This window comes from Lagopus leucura, unplaced genomic scaffold (assembly GCF_019238085.1).
Source record: "Lagopus leucura isolate 7727_CA_CO unplaced genomic scaffold, USGS_WTPT01 Super-Scaffold_100062, whole genome shotgun sequence".
Classification (NCBI taxonomy): Eukaryota; Metazoa; Chordata; class Aves; order Galliformes; family Phasianidae; genus Lagopus; species Lagopus leucura.
This window is the reverse complement of record NW_024962307.1, coordinates 434521-460180: the sequence shown is the minus strand read 5'-3', so window position 1 is coordinate 460180 and position 25660 is coordinate 434521. Positions and strand designations below refer to the sequence as shown.

The 25660-nt window shown below is 42.6% G+C and overlaps 1 protein-coding gene across 3 annotated transcripts in view; it reads right to left on the bottom strand.

The window, feature by feature from the left end:
- Positions 1-25660, bottom strand: part of DOCK5 (dedicator of cytokinesis 5) — a 70113-nt gene that overhangs the window by 36528 nt on the left and 7925 nt on the right. For all 3 annotated transcript variants that reach the window (XM_042886768.1, XM_042886769.1, XM_042886770.1), the window contains exons 2-18: positions 17843-17926; positions 14216-14256; positions 13229-13284; positions 12311-12407; positions 8878-9026; positions 7872-8007; positions 7567-7724; positions 6831-6912; positions 6402-6531; positions 5586-5658; positions 3991-4133; positions 3459-3584; positions 2777-2901; positions 2329-2427; positions 2117-2189; positions 1216-1319; positions 351-543 (exon numbers count right to left, since the gene is read on the bottom strand). In XM_042886768.1, coding sequence (XP_042742702.1) covers positions 351-543; positions 1216-1319; positions 2117-2189; positions 2329-2427; positions 2777-2901; positions 3459-3584; positions 3991-4133; positions 5586-5658; positions 6402-6531; positions 6831-6912; positions 7567-7724; positions 7872-8007; positions 8878-9026; positions 12311-12407; positions 13229-13284; positions 14216-14256; positions 17843-17926 — 1869 coding nt within the window. The remainder of the gene's footprint in view (positions 1-350; positions 544-1215; positions 1320-2116; positions 2190-2328; positions 2428-2776; positions 2902-3458; positions 3585-3990; positions 4134-5585; positions 5659-6401; positions 6532-6830; positions 6913-7566; positions 7725-7871; positions 8008-8877; positions 9027-12310; positions 12408-13228; positions 13285-14215; positions 14257-17842; positions 17927-25660) is intronic.

The window sequence follows — 25660 nt, the reverse complement described above, 5'->3', positions numbered from 1 at the left end:
GGAAAACCTTGATGTACTTTGATAACATAAAGCATTCAGTAGACAATTCTGCAGGAGTCTCATTCACTCAGGAGAAGACACCTCAAACCAGGACATTTACAAGAGTACATGACTTTTCTTGTGCTCTGCTCTGTGTTTGCTTTAGAGCAGGAACTCTAAAGCAAATAAAGGCAATGCTGGTGCCAACAATGCTGGGACTGGGCTGTCGCTGATGTGTGAAGCAGCAAGATTAAAGTTAAAGCAGTATGCTCACATGTGCCACAATGCCATAGACATCTGCAGAAAGAAATGGCCCTTTTAAATTCAAATGCACAGCATGAAATACCACTGGGAGGCTAACAAAGACCTACCATTCTGGGTGAGTTTGGTAGAGCAGATTAAAGTGGCAATCTGAAAGCTGTCTTTTGTACTGTCTTTGTTGGGTGTAAAGTTGGCTAGATGGTGCAGACTCTTCCCTGAGGGGGTCTCCTTCTCCTCCATTTCCACTTTTGTATAAGGAAGAGTCAAATAGCACTTTGCATCTTCCATTTTCTTGTTATCACCCTGTTGGTTGACCACAAGAAGGAGGGTTATCTCACACACTGAGCACTTCTCTGAACTCTTGCAGTTCTCATCTGCAGATACATTATCCACATAAACACTTAAACATAGGGACGGCCACAGAAGGCTTTCAACACACTTTCATGTCTGTGGTCATTTACTTGCATTGTTTGGACTTCTAACTTTAAGGAATAGAAGTTGCCTGCCTCCTGCCAATGAATTCAGCTCTTTGAGAGAGTGAATCAAGCCACACACTGTAGGAGTTCAACCCACCCCATCCCGCTGTAGCTTTCTACAGCAATGCATTAGCTTCTTCCTCTTACTGTGATGAAAGGCACCGTATCTCTCTCCCTGTCACACACTGATCTTCTAAATGAGGTGCTCACCAGGCCTGTTTGCTGCTTGCTGTCCAGTGAACAACGGGAGAGGAAAAGCATTGTACAGACACACACTAGTATGTACCAGATTTGTGCCCAAGTCAGAAAACCAATCCCTTAAAGCTGTGCTGATGATAACTTACAAAAACAGGCTACTCTGCCATCATCCTGAAAGGAACCATTTAACATTCCCACAATGATACAGCAGTGTTTACACTGCTTAGAAAAACATAAAGTAAGTCAAAAGAAACACTTTCATTAATTACACCAAAGTGAGGCCAGCAAATGCCAGAGCTACCTTATAAATAATCAAGTTGTGTTTGCCATCCTGTAGCGTTGTTCCGTCTGCATTCATCAGTTTCACAAAGCCCATGCCAAAAGCTCTCTCAGACTTATCCCTTGCTATAAGTATAAAGAAAAAAAATGTATTAGGAATTATCTTAATTATGCCCATACTGTTCATAATTCATGAAGCATCTTTATTTAGCACCATCACAAGATAATGTGTTGGAGGTAGAATGCTTCATGATCCACAGCAGAAAGCTCATCTCAGGGCACTTGGCCGATATCTGCAATTACAGAAAAAAACTTCCTCTCTGAATCAATCTTCCTTCTCCATGCAATTTCAGTGGCTAGTTTTTTGACAGATGGACAAACACAATTGTGCACACAGATTTTGGTAGGGATTTTCAAACTGACATGTGACTATGGATGCAGAAGCGTGTCACTGCATTTCTCAACTGCCTTAAAAGATTTCTTCCAAGAGATCAGTTTGACTTTAATGATCCTGTTTCATGTGGTTCTGAAGAAGTCTGCTGAAGTTTTGGCTCTAAATTTCTCATTTGCCTTTCACCAGTGTAATCAGAAAACCTCCTGTAAGATCATTAGACTGAATGGGACTGAACTGTGTGAAGGTCTCAGAAGAAATTAAAAGCACAGCTACACACAGAGAAGCACTGACAAAAGTCTTCCAAGGGGGCTAATGCTCTGCTCCCTATTTAACTCCAGTTTTAGAACAAAACCAGCACTTAATCTTTTATTAAGGCTATAAAAAGCTTCAATTACTTGTCTTTGCTTCCAATGACATCCCAACGTTGGAAACAAGCAGAATGCAAACTGGTACAGCACTGCAGAAACTCAAAAATCTCAATGAGTAGGAAGAGGGCAGTGCTCCGCTGGGCTTCTCTTTGAATACTTACATTCCTGTGATGATCGATGACGAAAAGTGAATCTTAAGTGGCAACGACTGACTTCCTCTATTGCAATGGATACCTACAAATGATGGGACATCATCATCAATTTACAGGACATTATAGTTTTAAATTAGTTTTATAACAATTTTAATTAATTGATTTTAAATCAGGTCTTTTTTCTACGCAGAGAAGCAAGATTATAAATTATGCACTCTTACCTTTACAGTTTCATACCAGTATGGTTGCTTGACTTGATAATAAACAACAGACTTATACTCAGAGACACCTTCGTAACCAGCACCAGGATGGATAGCTTTCTTTGGGAAAAAAAAAAATGAGGGTAGGGGGGAAAAAGAAAAGGTGAGGTCTAGAATGAAAGACAGGAGGTATTTGGGGTTGAAAGTTTTCAAAGCATAGAGCTTGTGGAGTTGCTCAAAATCCATGCTTTCCAACCAAGGGAACTGTGTCACTTCATTTTTCACTCACATTTGATAATAACGTAGAAAATTAGTGACTTCAAATTACTCATTGAGATCACCTCTAATCTCTCTTGTTCAGTATCATGCAGTCCTTGCTTACAAGTTGAAGAATGAAAAAGATCCTATGCACCAGAGCTACCACTATCCAAATGAGCAGCTCTGTTCTCCTCTGCAAAGGCCATCATACCTCTTGGAGATTGCCATCCTCGTCATGTACAGACATGGTGACTTCTACATTCTTAGGAGTCTTCTTCTTCCCTTTGTCAAACTCTCCTTGTATCAGAGTGACATAGATATCATTTCGAACATCACCTAAAATCCACAGCACTCAATGAGTTCTTTTTACTGTCTGGAGAGTCATAGAAGTTCCCCAGTTAATATCTAACATCATAAGCTAACACATCATCCTTTTCCTCTTCATAGCTATTGACAGCAGCTAATTCATGGCACCCAACATCACACCATTTCATCTTCATTTCCAATTGTAGAAAAGTTTTTGCAACGTACCACTGTATTTTTATTTTCAGAGACCTCTGCCTTTATGCAACACCTTTTTAAATGCAGTGAGCTGTAAAGGCCTAAAGTAGTTCTGAACGGATAAAGCAAAGCAGGGTCAGAACTGTAAGCAACAAAATTATCTTTTCAACTAAAGAGAGATCTTCCTCCAAGGAGGACTGATGCTATCATTTTTCAATTTCTCAAAGAAAGCATTTTCACACAAAAAAATTGGACATCACCTTGAAATATCACGAAAAGTAAAAACAAATTGGCTTTAAGCCATCTTTGAAATAAACCTGTTCATGGCAGAAACTCCAGAATTTCACACATCTCTTCTACTCCACAGAAAAGTGGAAGAATATGGGACCTACCAGGAAGAATTATCTCAGGAAATCCCATTTTGCGAGCCACAGCAGTGGACCTGTCTACAAGGTGGGAAAAATCCTTCTGAACTTGTGCTAGGTCACCAGGAAGCAGCTTCAGGGAGACCCAAAGACCTAAAAAAAGAAGGGTAACATTTGCTCACTGGGGTAAAAACCAGACATACAAGAGCAGGAGAATCCAGTACAAAGTACCTGGAATACGCAGTCAGTCATGTTCACTTAAAAATATTTTATGCCCACAATTGATAAAACAAAATAAAATGACGTAAGTTGCAAGCATCAGCTAGAAAAGGAGGGTATATTTTCACTCAAGTAAGAACAGATCCTATTTTTAATCTCTCTAGCTCCCAAAGTGCTGGGGTGGCAGCCATTGGTACAAAGAACATTGGTTTAGCTTGGTGAAGGTAGCAAACTCCAGTAAACATCGATCTCTGGACTTTCATGAGCCATTTACTTTCCTCTGTAAGCAAGAGGAACCTTTCCCCACACCAGCTTTTCACGTCCCGCCTGACTGCTGTACCTTGCCCTTTATGATTCACTTCCTTTGCAGCGATGACTTTGTTGAAGACAGAAGTGAGGGGCTCATTTTCTCCAATCACATGGGAAGTTATCAGCGGGGACATAATTAGCTGTCGCTGTCTGATGTATGTTTCCATGGCAATCCTGAGAAGAACAACAACAGACTGGGAAGTGGATAAACTAACATCACCATGTGCTCTGCAAGACAAGGGCTGGCCAACAGCTAACTGTTTTCCAAGTAGTGTAATTACTTCTAAATTAAGACTTTTTCTTCACCTGCCTAAACCCAACTGAAAAAAAACATCTGAACTCTCATCACTGCTAGTCTAGGATTAGGATAAGTAACTTGTGCCTAGTTAAAAGCTCTGTGAATACATTTGTAGCATGCTGAACCAGCAGCCTTCAGGACAACCACAAAGGCAGCCAGTTCTACTTTGCTCCTTTTTCCATCCACAGACTGCCTTGTAGAGCAGCTATGGCTATGGAGAACCACGCAGCTCAGCAGGTGGGGTCTTTTGCTCCCATTAGATGAACTGAGCTCTGTCTTCATCTGGGCCTCAGAGCTGCCCCCAGGAGATTATGTTCATTAAGCAGCCTTAAATTAACATGACTAATGACACCACAGGGGTGTTGAACCTCTCCCTGCCAAACACATCTAGTGAGCCTGGATGTGGAACCAGATTACACTCCTGTTCCCACACCATCAACAACGAACTAAAGCATACAAACATCCCCACAGACTCCCCACCCCTGCAGAGGTAACAAGATTTGGGTCTATACTCAATCTGATTATAACAAAAGAAAAACAGGGTTAAAAAAAAAAAAAAAAGGAGACTCATGTTACTCTGCAAATTAAAATACATCCTTTTTTGCAGTCTTGCAGGTGCTAAAATGGTAGGGACATACAACAATCTCCCCTGAAAATATCTTGCAACAACATAAGCTACACCAAATGGATCACTATATTTAGGACAGTAATAAGCTGAGTCTACCCAAACAAGCTCCATTCTAATTACTGTAATGTGCTGAGAAAGTGAGCAATGGGAGAGCAGGCAGAACACACACAAGTTCTAGCATTACAGAAATGCACATCACAATGGGGCCTGAATTTCTTTTCCAGGAAGAGGGAGAAATCTCTTTATAACTCTTTTCTGACTCACCCTGAAAAGCTACAGGCTGGCAATGCCCAGGGAGCCACACAAGCTGACAAAGAGCAATGCTCCCTGCCTGCTCAGGTGCTCCTCAAAACCTTGCCTCACTTCCATGACAGTTTTTAAGGTCACATCCCCCAGACCCACATTATTTTGCTCTCTGCTCTTTTTTCCTCCTTCATATAATATGAATATCTACCAACTCCAGCAGCACTGCTAAGACTCCCTGAGTAACTTACTGTATAGACATGTAAATCCAGGGGAACAAAAGCATCAGAGGACCAACAAAAATCTTTTCCTGCAAAAAGCTGACTACTGCCATTAGCTAATCTATTTGTAGAGACCTTGGTCAGCTGCCAGGCTGCCGTACAAATTTGTCCTTCTCTGAAGGACAAGTGCCTTAAAAGAGCCAGATATGTGATGAACTCCAAAGTATGATACTTACTGCTGAAATGGAATAAAATGTTGCTTTTCCTCATCGTCCACCTTCCCATGTATGATATCTGTTATGTCCATCACTGAAACAACACAAACCCAACATACAGTTCTGCCAAGTGGCAAAAGAGAACACAGAGAGAGCTCTCCCTATCAGAATGGAAACAAAAGCTGCTTGTTTTGGTCCAAGACCACTCGTGACAGCAATGCAGAAGGCCACTCTCATCCTTTGAACTTTTTAACAAGCATATTTTTATTGATGCTTAAGTCAGCACATGGGAGTGAATGTGAATATTCTCTACGATAAAAAACAAAACAACCACAGCTGGGATTCAGGCATTTCAAGACAAAAAAAAAAAAAACAACACCTCTCCAAACGTTTAGGTTTCAAATGCTGATTATTTTGAAATTGTTTTCCCCAGGGACCTCAAGCAAGGCTCTTCACAAGCCATCACAGCAACTGAACAGGAATTGGATGTCTCATTCACCAAAGCTCCTTTGAAAAAATCCATCTTTATCCTATTAGTTGTGGGGAGCAAATCCCTCTTTTTCAAACATCTGAAAAGTCCACTGTACCAACAGCAGTGTGTTATCTATTCAGATGGAGACAAGCCAAAAAGCGAGCACTGACAGCGTGTCACCTTCACGTATGTGAAGACTGAAAGATCTCAAAGGAGTATCAAGCAGCTCAGCATCATATTCTCAGTCCTCAGGAGATGCTGACATGAAAGAGTTAACAGGTTTGCTGGCATACAGCCTATGTTTCCTAATTCACCTCCCAACCACTGGACCACGCTCTTCTCTCCTGTGTCTGAATTTGCCATACCTGCCACACCAAAGGGCCTCCGGAGTCCACACGTGTGTTTCTTCCCATCTTTCAGCTCCATATGCCCCACTCTCACAATCTGACACACCAAGCTGATTTTCGGCCTGATCAAATCCGAACTGCTTAAATCCTGGAAGTTATTTAAAATAAAGTTACATCAATCTGCTCTATAAACAGGGGAGAAGAGGACAGAGAGCAAAAAGCTTTTTGCTTTGTTAGACTGTACACATTTAAAAGGAAATCTGCTCTTAAAAAAAATACTTCTCAGGAGCATTCCTCTGGGGCTGCCCATGAGATCTCAAGTGCCCAGAAAACCAACCTAAATTGCCACTTCCACTAGAAGTAGAGGGGCAAGAAGGGGAAAGAATCCCAAATTCCAATGTCTGCAGCATGGGGAAGAATCTCCAAGATGTAAATACAACAACTTACAGTAAAGACTGCTTGAAGGTTATTTAGCTTCTCAATTTCCTTAGGCATCCCATTACTGCCCCAACGAACAAGGTAATTTTCACTACAAATGAAGCAAAAAAAAAAAACAAAAATCAACATCTAACATTCCAATTATCCAAGAGTAGTTTGATCTTTTCGGAGTGTTTGAAAAGCTCTGCCAAAATATGCGATGCCAACATGATTCTCAAGAGGCTCGTTTCACTGAAGGCAGAAGCCAGGCGCAGGGGGAATGGCTACTCTCAGTTGACTGCATCTTCACACCTGACAACTTCAGTGATAGACATAGATGGTGCCTGACACCTAAACGCCTCCTTATACCCTGTATCCTCCCTGACTGGTACAGGATAGCCAGCTTTTAAGTGTGAACTTGCACTAATTTGACAGAAAACAATATGTGTATATCACATCAAAAGAGAAGCAATGAATCACATGCCTCAAAACAGTGAAAGAAACAGGGAAATTAAAGAACATAAAAGACACAATCTGGGATTTCACTACTGTATCACAGAAACACCCAGCTTTAAGAAGCAGAGTACAAGTGCTCATGATCTTCACTTCTCAGCTGAAGTTAAATAATTCCCTTTCAAATCACTACTGGAGCAGCAACCAACAGAACTGAAAACACTTCTCTGCTGACTCTTTCTTCCTAACTTGCACTGGCTTCTTCAGAACAACTAAATTGCTCATGTGTACACAAAGAACCCCAACACCCTACCTGATGAATTTGGAGAGGTCAGGGTCATAGAGGCTCATTAAGAGCTCTGCATCTTCTCCAATATTACAGACAAAATTCTTGAAGTTTACATAGAGGCTGTAAGTGTGTGTTGTGTTAAATATTGGCTGCCCTCGGAGTTCCAAATTCTGTTGCAGGGACTGCAAAGAAGAACAGTGCTCCCATTAAAAACAACATAAAACATTTCAGTTCTGCTGCCAAAGTAGCACAATATCCCTAAGAGGAACGTACAAACAGAGCAGGTACTAGTTGTGAGAGGAGGGTAAAGCCAGCAGCAAGAGATGTACCTTTTCTTCCTGGATTCTTTCATCAATCCTTTTGGATGCAGTTTCATGGGCCTTGAAAAGAGAGATTGTGCTGGTTTCATCTGGGTCCAAGATGTTCCCATTGTCATCTCGTACAACCAGGTCCAAACCCAGGATCCTGAGTAGCGTGCGAATCAGAGGACAAAAGCAGCAACACAGCATGTAAGAAGCAAAGGTGACTGAGAGAGCACAAATGACAGATCAAGCTGTGGGCTGCACCAGGCAGCCAATATTCATTGATTCTATTCCTTCTAATAATCACATTAATGGTTTTCCCACTCAGAAACAGAACTTCCTCATCCCCCACATCCAGTTTCCCCATTAAAGGGAAAAATAATTAGCCATGTAACTTTGTGCTAAGATGACATCTTGTTCTCACTTACGTGTTTGTAACATAAAATGGTAGGTATTTCTATGAAGCTCACGGGTTGTGGCTAATTATTATTCTTTGCCATAAGCTTTCTTCTTAATTGACTTATTTGACCTGAATCAAGTCTGACAGGTAGATAAATGAGTATTGGAGACAATCCCTATTCTGTATAAACCAGCGAAAGATGTAGTTTTGGTGGCCTATAGGACTGTATTGCTCAGTTGCTGATAAAGCAGTTTAGTTCACAACCAGCATCCAAATCCCAGCTCCAGTCAGCCGGGCACAAACTGCGCTCCATGGGAAATGCAGCCATGTGCCAGCATCTCTGCAGAATTAAGACAGGTAAGCTTTGCTGCCAAATTTAAAGAGAATGCTGGCATATGAAGAGCCAACTGCTACATGCCCACCTGTCACATTAGTCACGTTCTGATGGGAACAGAAAGCTGCAATTACCTCCTTTCCAAGGCAAAACGTACAGCCTGATTCACTGTTGTTCCTGTGTGCTTCTTTACACCATTTTGTATTAATAGCCACTTACATCCATCCTCAAAACAGTTCCAGAGCCTGCAGTGGGATCTGGGACCCTCCCCTGCCCTCTGGATGTAGTTTGGAGTCTACCTGTTGCCATAGTCAATTTTAGCAGTGACTTTCTTCTTGAGTTCAGCCAGCTCATCTTTGGGAAGAGTCCCAGATAGTATCTGTGATCTCCACTCTATCAGGCTGTAAGTCAACTGTTGGACATGACGAAACTGTGTTGTTTTGTTATCCTACAGGAAGGAAAGGGACCATTTTAAGCTCATAAATAATAAACTGAAAACTACAACCTCAGATAACTTCCTGAAGTGTACTCATCTGAATCCACTACACAAGCTGCATTTAATTAAAAATATCTGAGCAAAAGGCTTCATGTGACACAACAAGATTAAACCATGGGGAAAACTCTCCAGCACTTTGCACTGCCAAGGTTTAAGTGCCTCAAGATTTGGGGTCTGTCACGCTCAGAAAGTGTGACATAGCCTCACATTTTTTATGCATGCCTCCCATTTGTTTCACCTATTTAGATACTAAGATTCTATGGTAAACTCTTTACCTGCAGAAGTCTAACAGTGACACCAAAACAGAAATAATAATGATACTGAAGCCCACATAAGCTTTATCTTCACACCTTCTACAGCTTAAAGAACACTTCAATCCAATTGTTACGCATAAAAAGGAACAGCAACAAAATGCAGCAGTATTTGAGATACACTGCCACAGTATTTCAAGGTTCCTCTCCTACTCACCACTAACTCACACGTGGATTGCTGTGCCCACGCCTGACCTCCAGGCAAGAGTCTCATGGAAACCAGAGTAGCTCTGTTGAAACACAATCATCTCCCTGACTGGAGCCTATCAGCAAATAAGGGTGAAGAGTACCTGCTCTTCAGAGCACTCGTTTTTGTTTGCGTTTGCACAGAATTCAGACTGCAAAATGCAGTTGTGAATCACACAATGCTTTTAAGCACTAGCAAAGGCAGAATGGCAACAGAGGTTTCTGAAAGTTCTATACACTGGTTGCTCAAAACCCACCAAGGCAGAGCTCAACCAAATAATGCAATCAGACCATGTGACTGAAGGAAGCTCCCCAGATACCACCTGCCCAATCTACCCAGGTATTCATCTGTCTTTGCCAAAGTTGCTGCATTTTCATCTTTTGTTACGAATGCAGCATCTGTAATCATAAAGAAGACATCGAAACCTGCATTGTGAAGTTTCCTTCTCCCATTTCTACTGTCATCATCTTTGATTAATGAAAATATTTTTTATGCTATTAACTGGTTCCACATCTTAAAAATTAGTTACCCACACCTCCTTCATAGAGCTTCAGATTCCAAGGCTGACAGTGTAATTACAAAGTGGATAGTGATGTGATAATAACCATATTTGCAGCAGAACGTGCCTAGATGAGTAATTAAGCCTTTTAAAGCATCAGCTGTTAGACTGAAGGAGGAAGCCAGGCCCTGTCCTCACTCATCAGCACCCAGTTACCTGGGCACTACAACAATTCTGACCCACAGCCAGCTGCAAGGGCAGCTCATTTTCAGAAGGAAGGTGCCACAAATCAACTTACATCAGCTCTACTGGGACAAAGGTTATGGTTATGCAGCTCTAAAATGGTGGTTGAGAGTGGGGCTTTTTTTCTACCAACAGCAAGCAGGAACTGGTCAATTGTGTACTGCAGGGACAGTCACCAGCAGCTGACTAATGGCAGCATGTGGTATCAACTGTTAATGTTTAACTGTGAGCACCAACTGCTCACACACACCTGACAAAGAGGCTCAGTGAAGTTACTGCCCCATTCTGTAAAGACAGAAGATGAAATGACACCAAGTTTGCCCCTTCAGAACATAAACCCAAAGGCAGCTACGAACTGGGACCCATCTTCCACTGGAGTTGGGTGAAGGTGCTGGGGGAAGCTGGGTTAGTCTACAGTTGATAAAGGGAAGGTACAGCAGGTGTATTTAGGAAAGAAGAAATAAAAGCGCCCTGTTAACCTGCAGCTAAAGTCGCCTAAAGGAATGCAACTCGGGTGAGCTTTTAGAGAAATGCAGAGCAGGCCTCAATTTGGCAGCTGGCTAAACCTGAGTTATCTCTCCGGCTGTTTACATTTGTTAACTGCTATTAACCAGCCCAAGCTAAAAGTGCCACCCATTTTTGTATTTGTTTGCAGTAGAGATATACCCGATGGTACAACATCTGCAGAAAAACACAGAAATTAAGGGGAAATAAAGCGCTGCCAAATAAAGAAATCCTCTGTATTTCCTTTCTGTCCTCAAATATCCCCTTCCTCCTTCAGTGGCGTCCTGTTTCTTTATTCTTCTTTCTCTTAATACATACTGCAAGGGAAAATAAAATAAATCCATCTCAAACCACAACATTTTCCAAGGCTATTTTAAGACTTATGTTGGTTAATCAAAGGAACGCGAAAGATTTCTGCTTGTAGGAAAAAGAGATTCTGAAACAAGTAATGCATTAAAAAAATAAAAGCCTATAAATAAAGCCAGGATCAAAAGTTCTGCTTTCACACAGTAATAATGTCACATACGCTTTCTCATTAAATTAGGAGGGTGGAATGAATTTTTGTGGTTTTGTAGACCACAAACAAAGTATACTTGTAGCCCTACATTTTCAATAGGAAAGCTTGTTCTGGATACACTGAATGGTTAAAGCTAATTTAAAATAATTCTCTCATCTTAATTAGAGTCTCAGAGCACACACTACCATGCAGGCTGAACTCATTACTGACCAAAGAAAAATCGTTTGACTCTTCTTAGCATGCCTTAACAACCACCGTTGAAAGACAGCGAGTCATTGTGAACACCAGTTTCTCTGTGCAAGAATTTCACCTATCTTAGCAAAACTATCAAATCCATGCACTAACTTGGTTTGACTTTTCCATAGTGATTTATCACATGGCCAGGCCACTAAGCAGATCACCACCCCAGCTCACTTCTCATCCCGTGACTTTTTGGCCCGTAGGCACTCCATGGAAAGGATGAGCCATTCCATTCAGTACTTACACTATGTCTAGAAAAAGAGCTTCTACTTGTTAAACGTTGTTAAAACAACATGATGGGTTCTCACCTAACTTCACTGAGACATTCTGTCCTCATACAGGACAACAAAAGGCAGGAACCTTCATTCAGGTTGTAAACTGTGACTCGCACACACAGTCCCAACCAGCTGACACGATGCTGAGTGTGACTTGTGCCAGGTCAATGCTGAGAGTCAAGTCTTCATCAGTGCTGCATCACCACCCAATTATTTACGTACAGTGAACACTTTGTAGCATGGATTGAAGCTCCCTTCCCTCTGTGCTTGTAGATCTTATCTAGAGGAGGGCTGAACATTTTCAGCCTTTCTTAAGAGCAGAAATGGACACACAAGTTCCAGCTGCACATACGGAAATAAGAGCCTTTAAAAGACTTGCAAGCTGTCTGCATTTCAACCTGCACGGCACAGCCCTTCTTCCACTTCATCCACCAAACACCAATCACTGAAACAGACTTACCACATATAACTTGTGCCAGATAACTGCCCACTCCCTCAGGGTGGAAGTAAGCTCTTGTCCAAGCGGCAATTCACCTGGAATCACTGTTTCATGTTGTCTAAAGATGGAGAACACAGAAAGAGGGCGTTACAATTAATATCCATACCCAGTCATAAAACATCTTTCAGTTGTAAATACGTAACTGGAGAAGCAGCCTAGATTTTCATACAATTCACTTATGAATTGTATGAACTTCACACAGTTTCTACATTGTTCCATTGGTTCTCCAACACATCATTATCCATTCTTAATGTGAAAATGATTCCAATTTCTTTCTGTCTTGTTACATTCAATGGATCCATTCCAGGAACTCACTGCTAAATGGACAGAAGTTCTCAGCAAACACTGCTTCCAATGGTAACTTGGCCACATACACTTAAGGAAAAAAAAAAAAGAAAAAAGTACTTTCTTAAATCTCTTCCTATTGCAACTGCTATTTTCCTCACACAGGATTCATCACAAAATCCTTTGTAAGAATCAAATGAGGAGTCACTTCCTACAGCGTTTTCCAAGACAGGAAGGAGTCCACACTCCTGCTGGCTCCTTGGCTGTGAGCAGGAACACGTTACGATTTGCAGGATTCCCCAGAGGGCTCCGTGTAACTTGTCTGTCCTGTCTTGCCACTAACTTGTCTAACAGACCTCTTTTATTTTTGCACACAGTATTCTCTTGCCTCTCTGCCCACAGATGTTTTGAGATGTACCATGCTCTGAAAAAACGAGATCCAGAAGCCTAGCACAATCTAGTAACAACACTCATGACAACAAACACTAAAGTTTCTGCTTTCTTTTTAAATGTGCTTTCTTAAAACTACAACAAAATGAAACGGTGTTCCTTTGGTTCTGTTCTCAGAGCACATCTCAAAAAGCTCCAACCTACCCCCGGTCCTTCACGGTTGCCTCTTTTAAGTGGATATACGTTTCTGGGAAAATGCCCTAAAAATAAATAAATAGAATAAGTGAAAGCAAACAACAAATCACACTGTAGCATAAGACGTGCCTTCAACAAAAAAGCAGGGGAAGGGGTAACGAGCACAAGCAGCAGGTATTTGCTGTTTACCCACAACAGAAAGGTGTTAGGTCAGCCAGACAGGGCGTACAGGAGAACTCTGCCAGTGTTTAAGCCTTCTGTTTGATGTTAGCACCCCAGCTAAGTTAATCTGTTGCTTCGCTGTGTTGACACTCATCTTCCTGTGCAAAACACCGTAAGGTCTTGCAGACTAGCAGTTGTACCCAATGCACTTGCTACAGAGCGGACTTGTGGTTCTCTAGGAAAGCTCACAGCTCATGACAGCATCTGTAGGAATCCCAAGCTTTAACAGAACTGACCCTTCTAGGAGCATTCACTCCCCTTTAGGGCTGAAAAATGGATTCAGTAAAGGATGTCACCACATGAGAAGTGCAGGACTCCTATGGGAAAAGAGATTCCACGCGTTGTTCAGACTGATTTTGCAAACCTCAAGCAGCCTGGCTGTGATCCACAGGTGTGTTATTTTTGGGATATTTTCTAAGTCAAATTAAAATCCTGATCTCACCATCATTCAGTTAGCTCGATCATACAGTTAATGCTGGATGTGTTCATGTCCAAGACTGTAATAATGAAGCAATATGCTAGCATATACAGATATACAACAGTCAACTTCCCTACTTCAAACTGCATTACGCATGCCTACACTGGGGAAGTACCTCATTAATGGGTCTGAAACGTTCACCTCAAGGGCATTTATTTCTATTGCTGAGGAAAAGAGGATGCTGGTCAGGAGACCTGCATACAACAGAAATACAGCAGCAGCACAGCCTTTACAGCGCTGGATGGGGTCTGGTGAGGTGCAAAATGAAAATCAGCTACTGACAAGTGAGCTCATACCTTCTTTGATTTATTGCGGAGCGTGTATCCTCGGTACCAGCCTGTCAAAGAGAAACAAAAGCAGTTTTTTTCCTATCTACAGCAGTTAAGTACACATTGTCATTCTCAGTGCAATCCTACAGCATTTATCTCTTGATCGTGTTCACTCGAGATCTGCTACTGAGCAGACATTTCTGATGTCTGCAGGAAGCTTGGTCCATAGACAGAAGGCTGCATGAACTGACATCCTCTATTTGAGTTACACTGATTGGGCTGAATACAACATCGGGCCACCCTGTGCTATCCATTTTCAGACTGACAATCCTTGTTCTGCAAAGCTTATAAATTCCCAACACAGAATTATTGCTTGCAGCATCTGACAGAAGAGCACAGAGGCAAAGACAGCTATGCACACACAGCTCCTGTACTGTTCTACTACAGAATGCAAACCTGCATTCTGAAAGTCAGGACACTCAGCAACCCCAAATCTGTTAGCCATGCTCTTGGAGCAACCCCTTTTGATTCCTCTGAATGCAGGTAGAGCCTTAGGAAACTGAAAACACCAATCCTACCTTTTGGAAAACATGAAGGTTAGAGACCATGGTGTTCAGTTATCAAGATAGACATCACCGATCCAAGATGATTATGATCAGTCAGCTGGCACAGGAAGCATCAAAATGGCAAGGAGATTTCAGAGAACAACAGGCAAAGAAGATGCCTTTAAAAAATATATACATTTATTTAAGCAAAGAAGATTCAATTCAGAGTCATGGATCCAGAGTTCTCACTCTTGGAGAAAAAACATGGGTTTGCTTTGTTTGCTGACTGCAGTTAGAGGAACAAAGACCTAAACCAGGAACATATTCAATGCAAACTTATTTGCATCAGGGAGAAGAGACTGGTCTGAATCACAGCGTGTGGGCACACATTCCGTCTATCCATGATGTGGCTATTTCCCACTTGCATGAAAGTAAGGATATATATTGCAGATTAGGGAAGATTCAACTCTGAACAGGAATGTACCCTCCTTTGCTCACCACCACTCAAGGGCGAACTTCCAGAGAAAGTGAAGTCTGCCCTGAAGAATGTCTTCAAAGCTCTGAGGGCAGCAAGTTTCCTTCTCCTCTCAGACTCTGCAGAATGATCTCAATCTTGCAATACTTAGCAAACAGCAGGATAAGTGCTATTTATCTTATTACCAAGTGGAAGAAGTCATTTTGTACAAAGATCTCTCGCCCTCCTGCAGCCAGACAGCTATCCAGGGAAAGGAAAAACATCACAGTTTCACTCGGCACAGAGGTCTGCACCACAAACTACACCCACGACTTTAATTCACTTCATTGCTGTTAGCTTCTCACCCAGCTCCTCCAGCAGCTGAGCTGCAGCACTGTTATGTCTTGAAGCTATTTGGCCAGCTGAGAGTCAGATAACATTTGTTAACACAAAACTGAGCGTGAGCCTCAACCTTGCAGCCTCACTGTTAGATACAAACTCTGGACTTCTTAAATTCAATTCTCCAAGGCCAGAGCTAGCCAAAGCCCCAGATGCAGAAGATAGAGAGCTTTCAAGTGAAGGCTGTTTCACGCACAGACAGCCTTCACTGAACACCGAGACATTCTGACTTCAACCAGGAGGAAAAATGGAAGAATTTTCTAGACAACAGAGCAGGAAGGGAACTGTAGTACAACAGCCCTCTGCTAACTCACAAAGATGCTCCTGTGCAGTCTGACACAGGCAACAATAGGAAGGAGTAAGATTTTCCAAGTCACTGCTACCATTACACAAGAGCCTTTGGACAACCCTGACCCACTTAATTCCCTGCAGAACACACCAAGAGCTGCAGGGATAACTTACACCCAAAAGAAGAACTGAATGAGGCATCCCTGAGCCTTTCTTGCAAAGCCAACATCTTGATTAAAGGGAACTTTATTTTAATTGAGACTTGTGTATCCAGATAAGAGCAGCGATTACAGGAACAAAAAACCACTTTTATTACACTGGAGTTATGTTTCTAAGTAGACATCATTAGCATAAGAAGAAATAGGGAAGTATTCTTTTAAGAACACTAATTCTCAGAAACACAACCTACAAATATCTGGAAACAAAGCAAAAGAGACAATAAGTCAGCAGAGCTTCCTTCTATGCAGACTGAGTTCTAAGTTTTTAAGATGAATTATATGGGAAATCAGACCAGTCCCAGAGCAGAGCCACCATCTCAGAGACAATCTGTATTTTTTCCATTGGGTCCACAAATAAATGTGTGGCTCAAATTTTTGGCTTGTGTTTCCAGGAAAAGCATCTAGTAGTTCTGCAGGAACTTCTAAGTCCTCAGCCACAAGCCAGGATGTCGCACTGATGGCTCAGCATATGAAAGCAACTCCGATGCATTTGCTTTCCCCAACAATTTACACATCAGTCCTCTCAGGCTGAAGTTTCAAAGTGGGACGTTTCAGGTAAAAAAGGGATCTATTCATTTCCTATTCTTGAATGTCACTCCTGTTGAACAGCTTACTGCAGACCAAGCAATAGGGCTGAGCAACAGCCCCCCTATACAAAATAAAGAAATAAAATGCTCCAACATTTTGGATCATGCAAGATGCATCCTTTTCATTACAGCAGTTTTTACTGATAAAGCAGCTCCTAAGTTAGTTGTATTAAGCACGACATTCACCTCCAGCTCCAAAAATACTCCCCACTTTGACATATATCAGTCTAAATGCTAAATAGTCTGCTGTGCCACAGGGGAACCAGCTGCCCATTTCCATTGTCACAAAGAGAAACGGAAAGAGAACAAACTGCTCAACAAGCAGCTCGTCATAGCAGTGATACTGAAGAAATTTTGTACAAAGAGGCTCTTCCAACCTGATGCTGTCTATGAAAATGAGCACATTTTTATTTTGGAAAGAGCATTTAGACTTTGGGGAGCACAGACACAACATTCCATATGAAGTAGGTACTAGATTGTTCTTTAATTAAATGGCTTCATTCCATTCTTTCATCTACCACCTCCTTTGTGACAGATCAAAGAACTAACTGGGGTTAAAAGTTACTTATTTTTTTCTTGTTTCAGCTGGATTGGTTCATCACATGACTAGGCACTGAGCCTAGCATAAGGAGGAGCTAAGATAAACAGGTGTGGTGTAAAACCAGGAATGAACTGCCAGAAGGGAAAGCATTTCCTTCTCCAACAGTGCTGCCTTGAGTTGCTGGTGAAATCTTACCTTGACAAACCTCTACCAGGAACAGCAGAGATGTGTATTTTAATACTCTTTAACAAAAAAAAAAATAAAAATTAAGAGCATCCAGCAAGCATCACACACCAAGCTTTGTGCATGGGAGATGTATCAGAAGTTCAAAACCTTGATCTGAAGTTTGCACCCTAGAAATGCTGAGTTGTTATATTTAGTTTCGAGAACACAGAGGGTGGTGAAGCACTGGCACAGGTTGCCCAAGGAGGCTGTGGATGCCCCATCCCTGCAGGCATTCAAGGCCAGGCTGGATGTGGCTCTGGGCAGCCTGGGCTGCTGGTTGGTGACCTGCACACAGCAGGGGGTTGAAACCAGATGATCTTTGTGGTCCTTTTCAACCCAGACCATTCTATGATTCTATGAACTACTGAGAAGTAGTAGGGAGTGATTCACAACCTACCTTCGTACATCTCCAAAATGTGAACAGTGTCACCGACCTGCAGGGAGAGCTCCACATCTTGGACAGCATCATAGTTGTAGATTGCTAGAAAGGAAGGAGATGGGAGAGAGTTGAAAAACACATCAGGAAACCTTGAGGTAATCAGATTCTGAGATCTTGTACCTTATCAGCTGTCCAAGGCAGAATAGGATTTTGGAAAAGTGCTCTGAAGTTAGTAAGCTATCCTGTATGTATGGCACACTGTGTGCAGTGTATCTATGTCCAGATTTTATCATTGGCTCCTGCAAGCTTCAGAAACATCCTTCTTACCAGCCCAGGTCAGTCTTTTACCTACAGGAATAAAGGCCCATGACAGCTGCCCAGAGGTCTCTATTACCCCAGGCAGAGGCTTTGGATCAATTAGATAATTGTCATTTTTTATTAGCTTTTCACAGGGCTAACTATGACACAGCACTCACAAGCACAGGTAAAACACTATAAATATTCTGTCATAAGCACAAGTGGCACTGTGCTGAATCAAACAGTTCAGGCCGTTTGCTACAAATGGGTCTACCCAGACAAGAACCTCAGCATGAAAACTTGAGATTCTCTGCAAATTTAATCCCTACCAAAGATAAAGCTAATCTGAACGCTTATCGGATTTCCAGCATGAAGAGGATTAAGTCCAGAAGCCCATGCCTCTGAACTGCCTTGTCCCTGGAAGTTTCCTTCCACCTGGCAAAGCAGAGCTGACCTCAGAGCTTCCTCAAGGCCTGACAAGGCAAGAAAGCTGAAGCTGAATTTGCTTCCCAACCAATAAAAGTAAAAAGGTGCATAAAGCAGCAAGGAAAGCGCTTTGCTGCTGTTGAATGAATTGATAAATCAAGTCACATTACACCACTCCTTAGCGACATTATCTTATGTATTCAAACAGTGGTGTGTAAGAACAGATGATAAAATCCACGTCTTACACGTAGCAACAGAGCCTTCTCAAATGTACTGCATTTACACCTCTAACTGCTTCTAGAAAGCTTTATCCCAAGAACAGCACAAACTTTTTCAGAGGACTTTGGAGAAATTCATCTGGCTTCAGAGGCTCAGCACGTGAAGAACACTCTGCAAATTAAACACACGGACTCGGGCTCCTACGTCAGGCGACTCGCATCGAGCGCCTCTCGGCTCCGTCACGATGAGGTGCATTGCTTCCTGGCCAGGATCCAGCACAAACAAACGACTGTGGTTCACCACGCCGGAAATTATCTCACAGACGGTAACTTTCTTTAAAATACTGTAGCTATAAATAATCCAGGCGAGGCTGGCAGGCTGTGAGAACCCCCTGCAGGATCTGAAATAAACGCTGGTCACAGATGCTCCTACACTGCAAGGGCACTGCGTGCTCATGGTGGCTCCAAGTCATGCTGGCCGTACCCTCCAGTGCCTGCAGAGATCCACGTGTGCAACGTGCAATCTACGACACAGTCATCCAGAGGGCTATGGGTGTGTTACTGGACTTTTGCTCCTACACCATTAATTACTCCAACATCCAGGTTTCCCCTCCCTCCCCACAGCAGAGCTGTGAGCCAAGATAATCAGAACGGACTGCTGAGCTGCATATTCAGTTCAGACACCGAAAGGCCCCAGAAAAGGCCCAAAAGTAGAAACTTCCATCAATATTTTTGCAGAAAAACTTGTATAATGTTGAAGGGCAAAGTCAAACACAAACATACGCAGGAGGAGTTCAGAGTATTCCATTGAGATCTAGCATGTAGTGACAGATGCCGAGGTCACAAATTAAGTGGAGAGAAGAACTGGTTAACACTGAATGCAGCTCAGTTAAAAAGAAACCATTCTGCTAGATGCAGCAAATAATTCTGCAAGGATTTGCAGAGGTCAGCTTAAAGTGCAGCGCCCAACCCGAAGGAGACCAAACTCCCTGCAGCTTTGCCTCCTGTTGCAGTAACCCTGCCAAATCACTCCTAGCCCTAAAGCAGGGCTGGATGGGAGAGCTCCAAATCTCCGCCATGTGCAGCAGGAAGTGGTGTGCATCAACAAAACCATTCAGGCTTCCTAGCTGGGGATGCTGCAGTGCTCAGGAGGTGTCGTTCCCCAGGTGGAGTTCAAGCATCAAAGCCTATGGACAGACACTGACAATGGTTCAGCACTGGCAGAGTTAGGAGATTTAAACCACGGCACCTCAGCCAATTTCCAGCTCAGCTGATTGCATTCTGTCCTCTGAAGTTTCCTCCTGTGGTTACAACCAGGCTGCCTCGCTTTCTGTCTTTAAATGCTGTTTGGAATTCTGGTTTCATGGCCGTGCTCTGCTTTTTAGGAATGCACACATGCCTATACACACAGGGATTCCCACGTGGGATTTCTAGATGTCTTGGGTTTTTTGGGGACAAACAGACATTATATAAACGCAAGTCTGTATTTTTCCATAAAGTGCCACTCAGTTCTGGACAAAAGCAGTCTGACCAGCAGCAAGTGCCCAGCAGAAAGGTGGGCGGGCATCAGAGCAGCCTTTCTTTGGAGAGCACAGACAGCTAATTCAAAAGCCAAGAGCACAAGAAGAGGGAGAAGCAACACAGCTCCCTTCTCCTCAAATAACACAACAGCCACAGCAGAAAGAGCCACTGCAGCTCCTTCTCTCCCCCTGCTTCCCATGAAAGCTTTCCCATCCCAACAGACAGCGTTTATAAGCCAAATGAACATGCTTTCACCACTGAACATCAAAGAAAAGCAAGATTTGTAGCATCTCGCTTTGCTAGATTGAATTAAACAAGAACAGAGGGCCAGTGTACATAAGAACTCCTACCCAACAGTTATGTGCAAGGTTATAAAAGACAAATTGCTGGCATATTTTCCCTGGGAGCTTTGCTGTTTGCAACTGATGCTTCCTGCTGCTTCAAGCCAACCCCTCTGAAACAGTCCATCCGCAGCTATTTGAACTAGTTAGCCTCTTCTTCATCGTGTGTATTTAATCTGACCCCTTTTCGACTTGAAAGGGAAAGGAAGCAGCACATAACAAACATTGTCATAGCATGAAAAAATAGAAATTCTGTATAGAAAAACCTGATGGTGCAGCAAGAAGGGAAGAAATAAGGGACTTCTGCCTCAGAATTTGTAGGAATATTGAACATAAATCTTTTCCCTTCAAGCTAAACTTGCTGAGATTTTGTCCTTTGAAATTCACTTCAGAACAGTAATTGTTCTTTTATTACCCTGAAAGAAAAGCAGCATTGAAGTCTCAACAAATTTATTCTGAGGAAAGAGACAGAGAAAGAAATCATGATCCAGGTAAGAGATACTGGGTGGTTTTAATGATCACTACAGGCAACGTATGGCATTATTTCATTCTTGTGAAGGAGTTTGTTAAACAAAAAAGCAAGTTTAAGAATTATTTTCTCCAGCCTTTGCACTGCACTGTCAGGGAAAGGCAGAGCAGCAAAACCTGGCACTGGTTTGAAGAGGGCAGCTGATAACTTTATGGCCGGTGACAGCAGGCAGAGTTATGCAGGGAGAGATAAGGAGAAGCAATTTTCATGCTTGAGGGCAGAAGGCAGATCCCAAAAACAGAGCGGGAGGAGCTCCACCAGCATTGTGCAACTGGGATGGAGGGCTGGATGTTGGGACACGCTGCTCGGTGCAGGAACATCACCCGACAGTCATCACCAGCAACAAGGGCTGCAAAGGAAGCCCTGGAGGCAGCTGGGGCTTTCCAGCATTGCCAGGGCCCCACGTGAAGGCCAGCAGTGAGTTTCTGAAGGCAGAGTTTGATACGGGCCAGCACAGCGTGGGGTTAGGATGGGAAGAGCAGGTTTGGTTATGTCACTCCTCCAATCGTACGAAGGCACTGCATTAATCACAGCACATTCCTGAACAGTAAGAAGCCTCAGTGTCATGCATGGGGTGGAAAACCAGGCAAAGCACAATTATACAGATAGTTTTGGCAAATATTTCAGTGAAACAGCGTCAGGCTCACTCCCTTCAGCTCCTAACACCAACAGCCATTTGGAGGAAGGTGGCAATGCAGCCAATTCCAGTGCTACAGACACACCTGCCCTCATTGGAAGAGCCATGTCCTGAAGAGAGTAATTGATATCAACACGTCAGGCAGGTAGAGTCACAGAATGGCTTTGGGTTGGAAGGAACCCCCAGGATCATCAAGTTCCAACCTCCAGATCTGCTACTGGCCCAGGTTGCCCAGGGCTCCATCCAAGCTGGTCTGGAACACCTCCAGGGATGGGTAGCAGTTGTTCTCTTCTATGTGCAAAGAAACCAAGAAAAAAAAAAACCTGAACAGCACATGCAATTAATCTGAAGATAGCAATTAAAGATGAAAACCAACTATTAGTTCCTTGACCCTTTTTAATCTTAAAACCATAACTCATTTGCAGGACTCCTCTAAAGGGGAAGCTTAGCTATAGCATCTGAAACTAAAATGAAGGAGGCAGAAACTGTAGCATAGCATTTTGTGTACAATTCGAAGTAGAGTAACTTGCTTAAATGCACTGGAAATGTGGATTATTGGCCTGGAAAACACTGCAAGATCTGTTATCTCTCACTTGGCTCAAAATAACCATCCCTCCACCCATTACAAAGACACGATAACAGCTTCCAAATGCCACTTCTCTGAAGCCTGCCCTCACCACTATCTGATAGCAGAGGGCTGTGCCCTGCTTCCTCTGAACAAAGACTCGCATTCAGTGCTGGAGCAATAACCAGACTTCATCTCATTACATCTTTCAACAGAGGAGTCAAAAACTACTGTATGGAAATAGAAGTATGTGCTTTTATGCTGCACCAACCCCGTGTTAAGCAGCAGCATTAAGGCTGGACAGCCCCATTTGGAGAAGCCTGGTATGCTGTCTGTTGCCAAGACATATCCAAAAAAACAGTGGTTTTATTTAAAACCAAGGAACTGTCCAAGGAATTAATTCTTATTGGGAACAAAGGCTTTTTGATGTCGGAGCAAAAACCTTCTTGTAACTGCCCAGGAATTTGTGTCTGAAGAATTGAAAACAGCATAATTAAGATTTATATGTAGTTTGAAAAAATAAAAATAAGAGGATGTGGTTCAACACTGCGAAACACACATATTGTTATGCAAAAAATGACTACTCCTGAACTGGCTGATGTTGACGCTCAGCGTTGATTCCGCAAAGTTCTGAGTGAATGCTTAGCACTTTGGATGCAAACAACTCACAACAATGGCATTATTGGATAGGAATGCTTTCCTTATCAGCCACCATTCGGCTCCAGAGTAAACCATCTCATGAGCCAGAGGTGGGCTCTCAACATGCTGCACACTTATTGCTCCAGGGTTGACCTCGCACACGTGCACACATTTGGAAGGATTTTCACTCATTCATAAAATCATTCTGAGTTAGCTTAAAAACAAGCACTAAAAATCAGCTGAAAAATTGGACAAGATAGATAGCACAGGAGAACATGGCATGACCCAAGCTGAATTCTGTTCCTGTTTGTTTCTCTATTATTTCCTTTCTTTTGAGAACTGTTATGATAGCAAGAGGATTCACACGGTCCTCAATGTGCTTCTGACACTCAGAATTCCATCCTACGACTGTCAAAAACCAAATCCAAAAAAAGATGGTAGCTGCTCACCTGCCAAGCTCAGAAAAATGCCTTTCTAGATGCACAGTAGATAAAAAGCATGCTAAGACTAACAATCTAAGGCTTAGCAGAGTCTGCCCTGCACAAATAGCCTCACTGCCAGATTGGGACTGGGAAAGATTTCGTCTTTCAGTCACGCCATCATCAACATTAGGATATTCCTTTCTCTCCCCACCACAGACTGGGGATCATATGCCAGGATCAATGGTTTAATCTCTTAAAAGTCTGCTTTGCAGAAACCCAACTTAACAACCTCAGCCCATGGGAATAGGAATGGCTTCGCAAGCATTACACCAGCGTTCCAGCAGGATTATCTAATGGCCTCTTATGGCTTTCAACCTCACCAACTAAAACCACACTCCATACCACAACAATACTCTGCAGCAAGTGGCAGATCCAAAGACAAATTAGCCCATGGATTTTAATTAGAGCTCCTCAGTAGCTTCAGATCAGACAAACTGAGATAACTCAGAACCGCTGAAGCAAAGGACATACAAATATAAAGAAAAAAGAAATAAGCTCCATCTTTTTATGTCTACAGAATTACCGTCACTCATCTTCTCTTCAATTATTTATAGTAAATTGTTTACACCACAGTAGCTGCCTGAAAATAAAGAAGATTTTGTTCTTGTGGTACATCTATACTGCAATCAAGGACAGAGATATAAATCCAGAACATAATGCTTATTTGGATACCAAGCAATAATGTCATCTCAGCATAAGCTGTTCTGCCCACTGCAGCTGCTTCTGTGACCCGAACCACACTGATACCCCCAGCTACACTGAAAAGACTTCAGAGTCAGTTTTCAGATGAACAGTGACTTTTCTGGGCTTACTTTTCTATCAGTGGCTAGGAGAGAGACTACAAAGCATTGGTTAAAGCATTATGACATGCTAGATCAGTGTGTGCAGATATAACACTGCAACAGCACGTCTGCGGCCATTGGAACGAGTGCATGCAGGAGCAGCCAACCTACTCACATCCAAGTGCAGAAAGATGACCACGCAGTTTGTTGGGTCTGGAAGGTGTTCCACGACTTCATGGTTCAAAATCCAGCTGCCAGAAGTTCTTTGCTCATTCATCAAGCCAGCTATCCTTCAGTTAACAAGGGAGAAAAGAAGCCAATGACACCAAGATGCCATTGTAATCTGAGCGGTACTCAGTTCTGAAAGGTGCAACAACAGCTGCCGATGTTGTAATTACTGCTGCACTACAGAGAAATCTCAGATCCCAGAGCTATCAAAGCTGCACCTTCCATCAGCTCTCACTTCACAGAACACATCTACCTGGTGTGTTAATTATTAGTATTATTATTATTTTTTTTTAACCAAGATACACATTCAATTGCTTTCATGGCAGCGACCTTCCCAAGATGCAGGATGCAAGACAGGACTGCTGCTTTTCATCCGGTTCAGGAACCAGACACCAAAGGACAGGTGCCCTATAGATCTTAGTGTCAAAGGGTGCTCAGTATTTCTCCAAGGTCACATCTTCTGAGCCCTGCAGGTTTATTGCACTTCTTTGAGCCACAGGACCTGGCCCGAAAGATCCTCAAAACGTATCAAATCATAGCCTTGTCCTTTTGAGCAATCATTATAACCTTGCTTCATCTCTTAGGGGACCACAGAAATCAGGAGTTTTGCCAGTGGCTTGAACTGCACCAGAGTCTGGTTTACAATCAGGTCAGCCTAAAGGTATCACAAGAGTTCCATATAACCAGAATCCTTCAACTTCGCAACTTCCATTCAGACACAGAAATTAGAGTAACTCTGAAACAAACTTCTCAAGTAGATGTGTAGAAACAGAAACAAAATCCCAACACCAAAGCCATCCCTTGATAAATGGGACCACTCAGCCAATTCCCAACTTGAAAGCGTGAGGCACTTTCAAAAGAATTAAGTGAATTTGCCACCGGCTTTAAATTACTGTCCTAGATCTTACTGGGCAAAACATCAAAGGAAAGAAAAAGAGAACTTGGAAATACTACTGTACAGAATGCAGCGTTGCTATCTAATGAGTTTTCACTGTATGCATAACTTCCAGAGGGAGTGAGGACAGAGATGAGAGGAGGACTAATGAGTAAAACACTTGAGCACGGAGTCCAAGTGTGCCTACAGGCTCATCCTCACCATAAAGTTCACCTGAGTTAAAACTTCAGGACTGCATCTTGCTGGCATCACACCTCCACACAGCGACTCTGAACT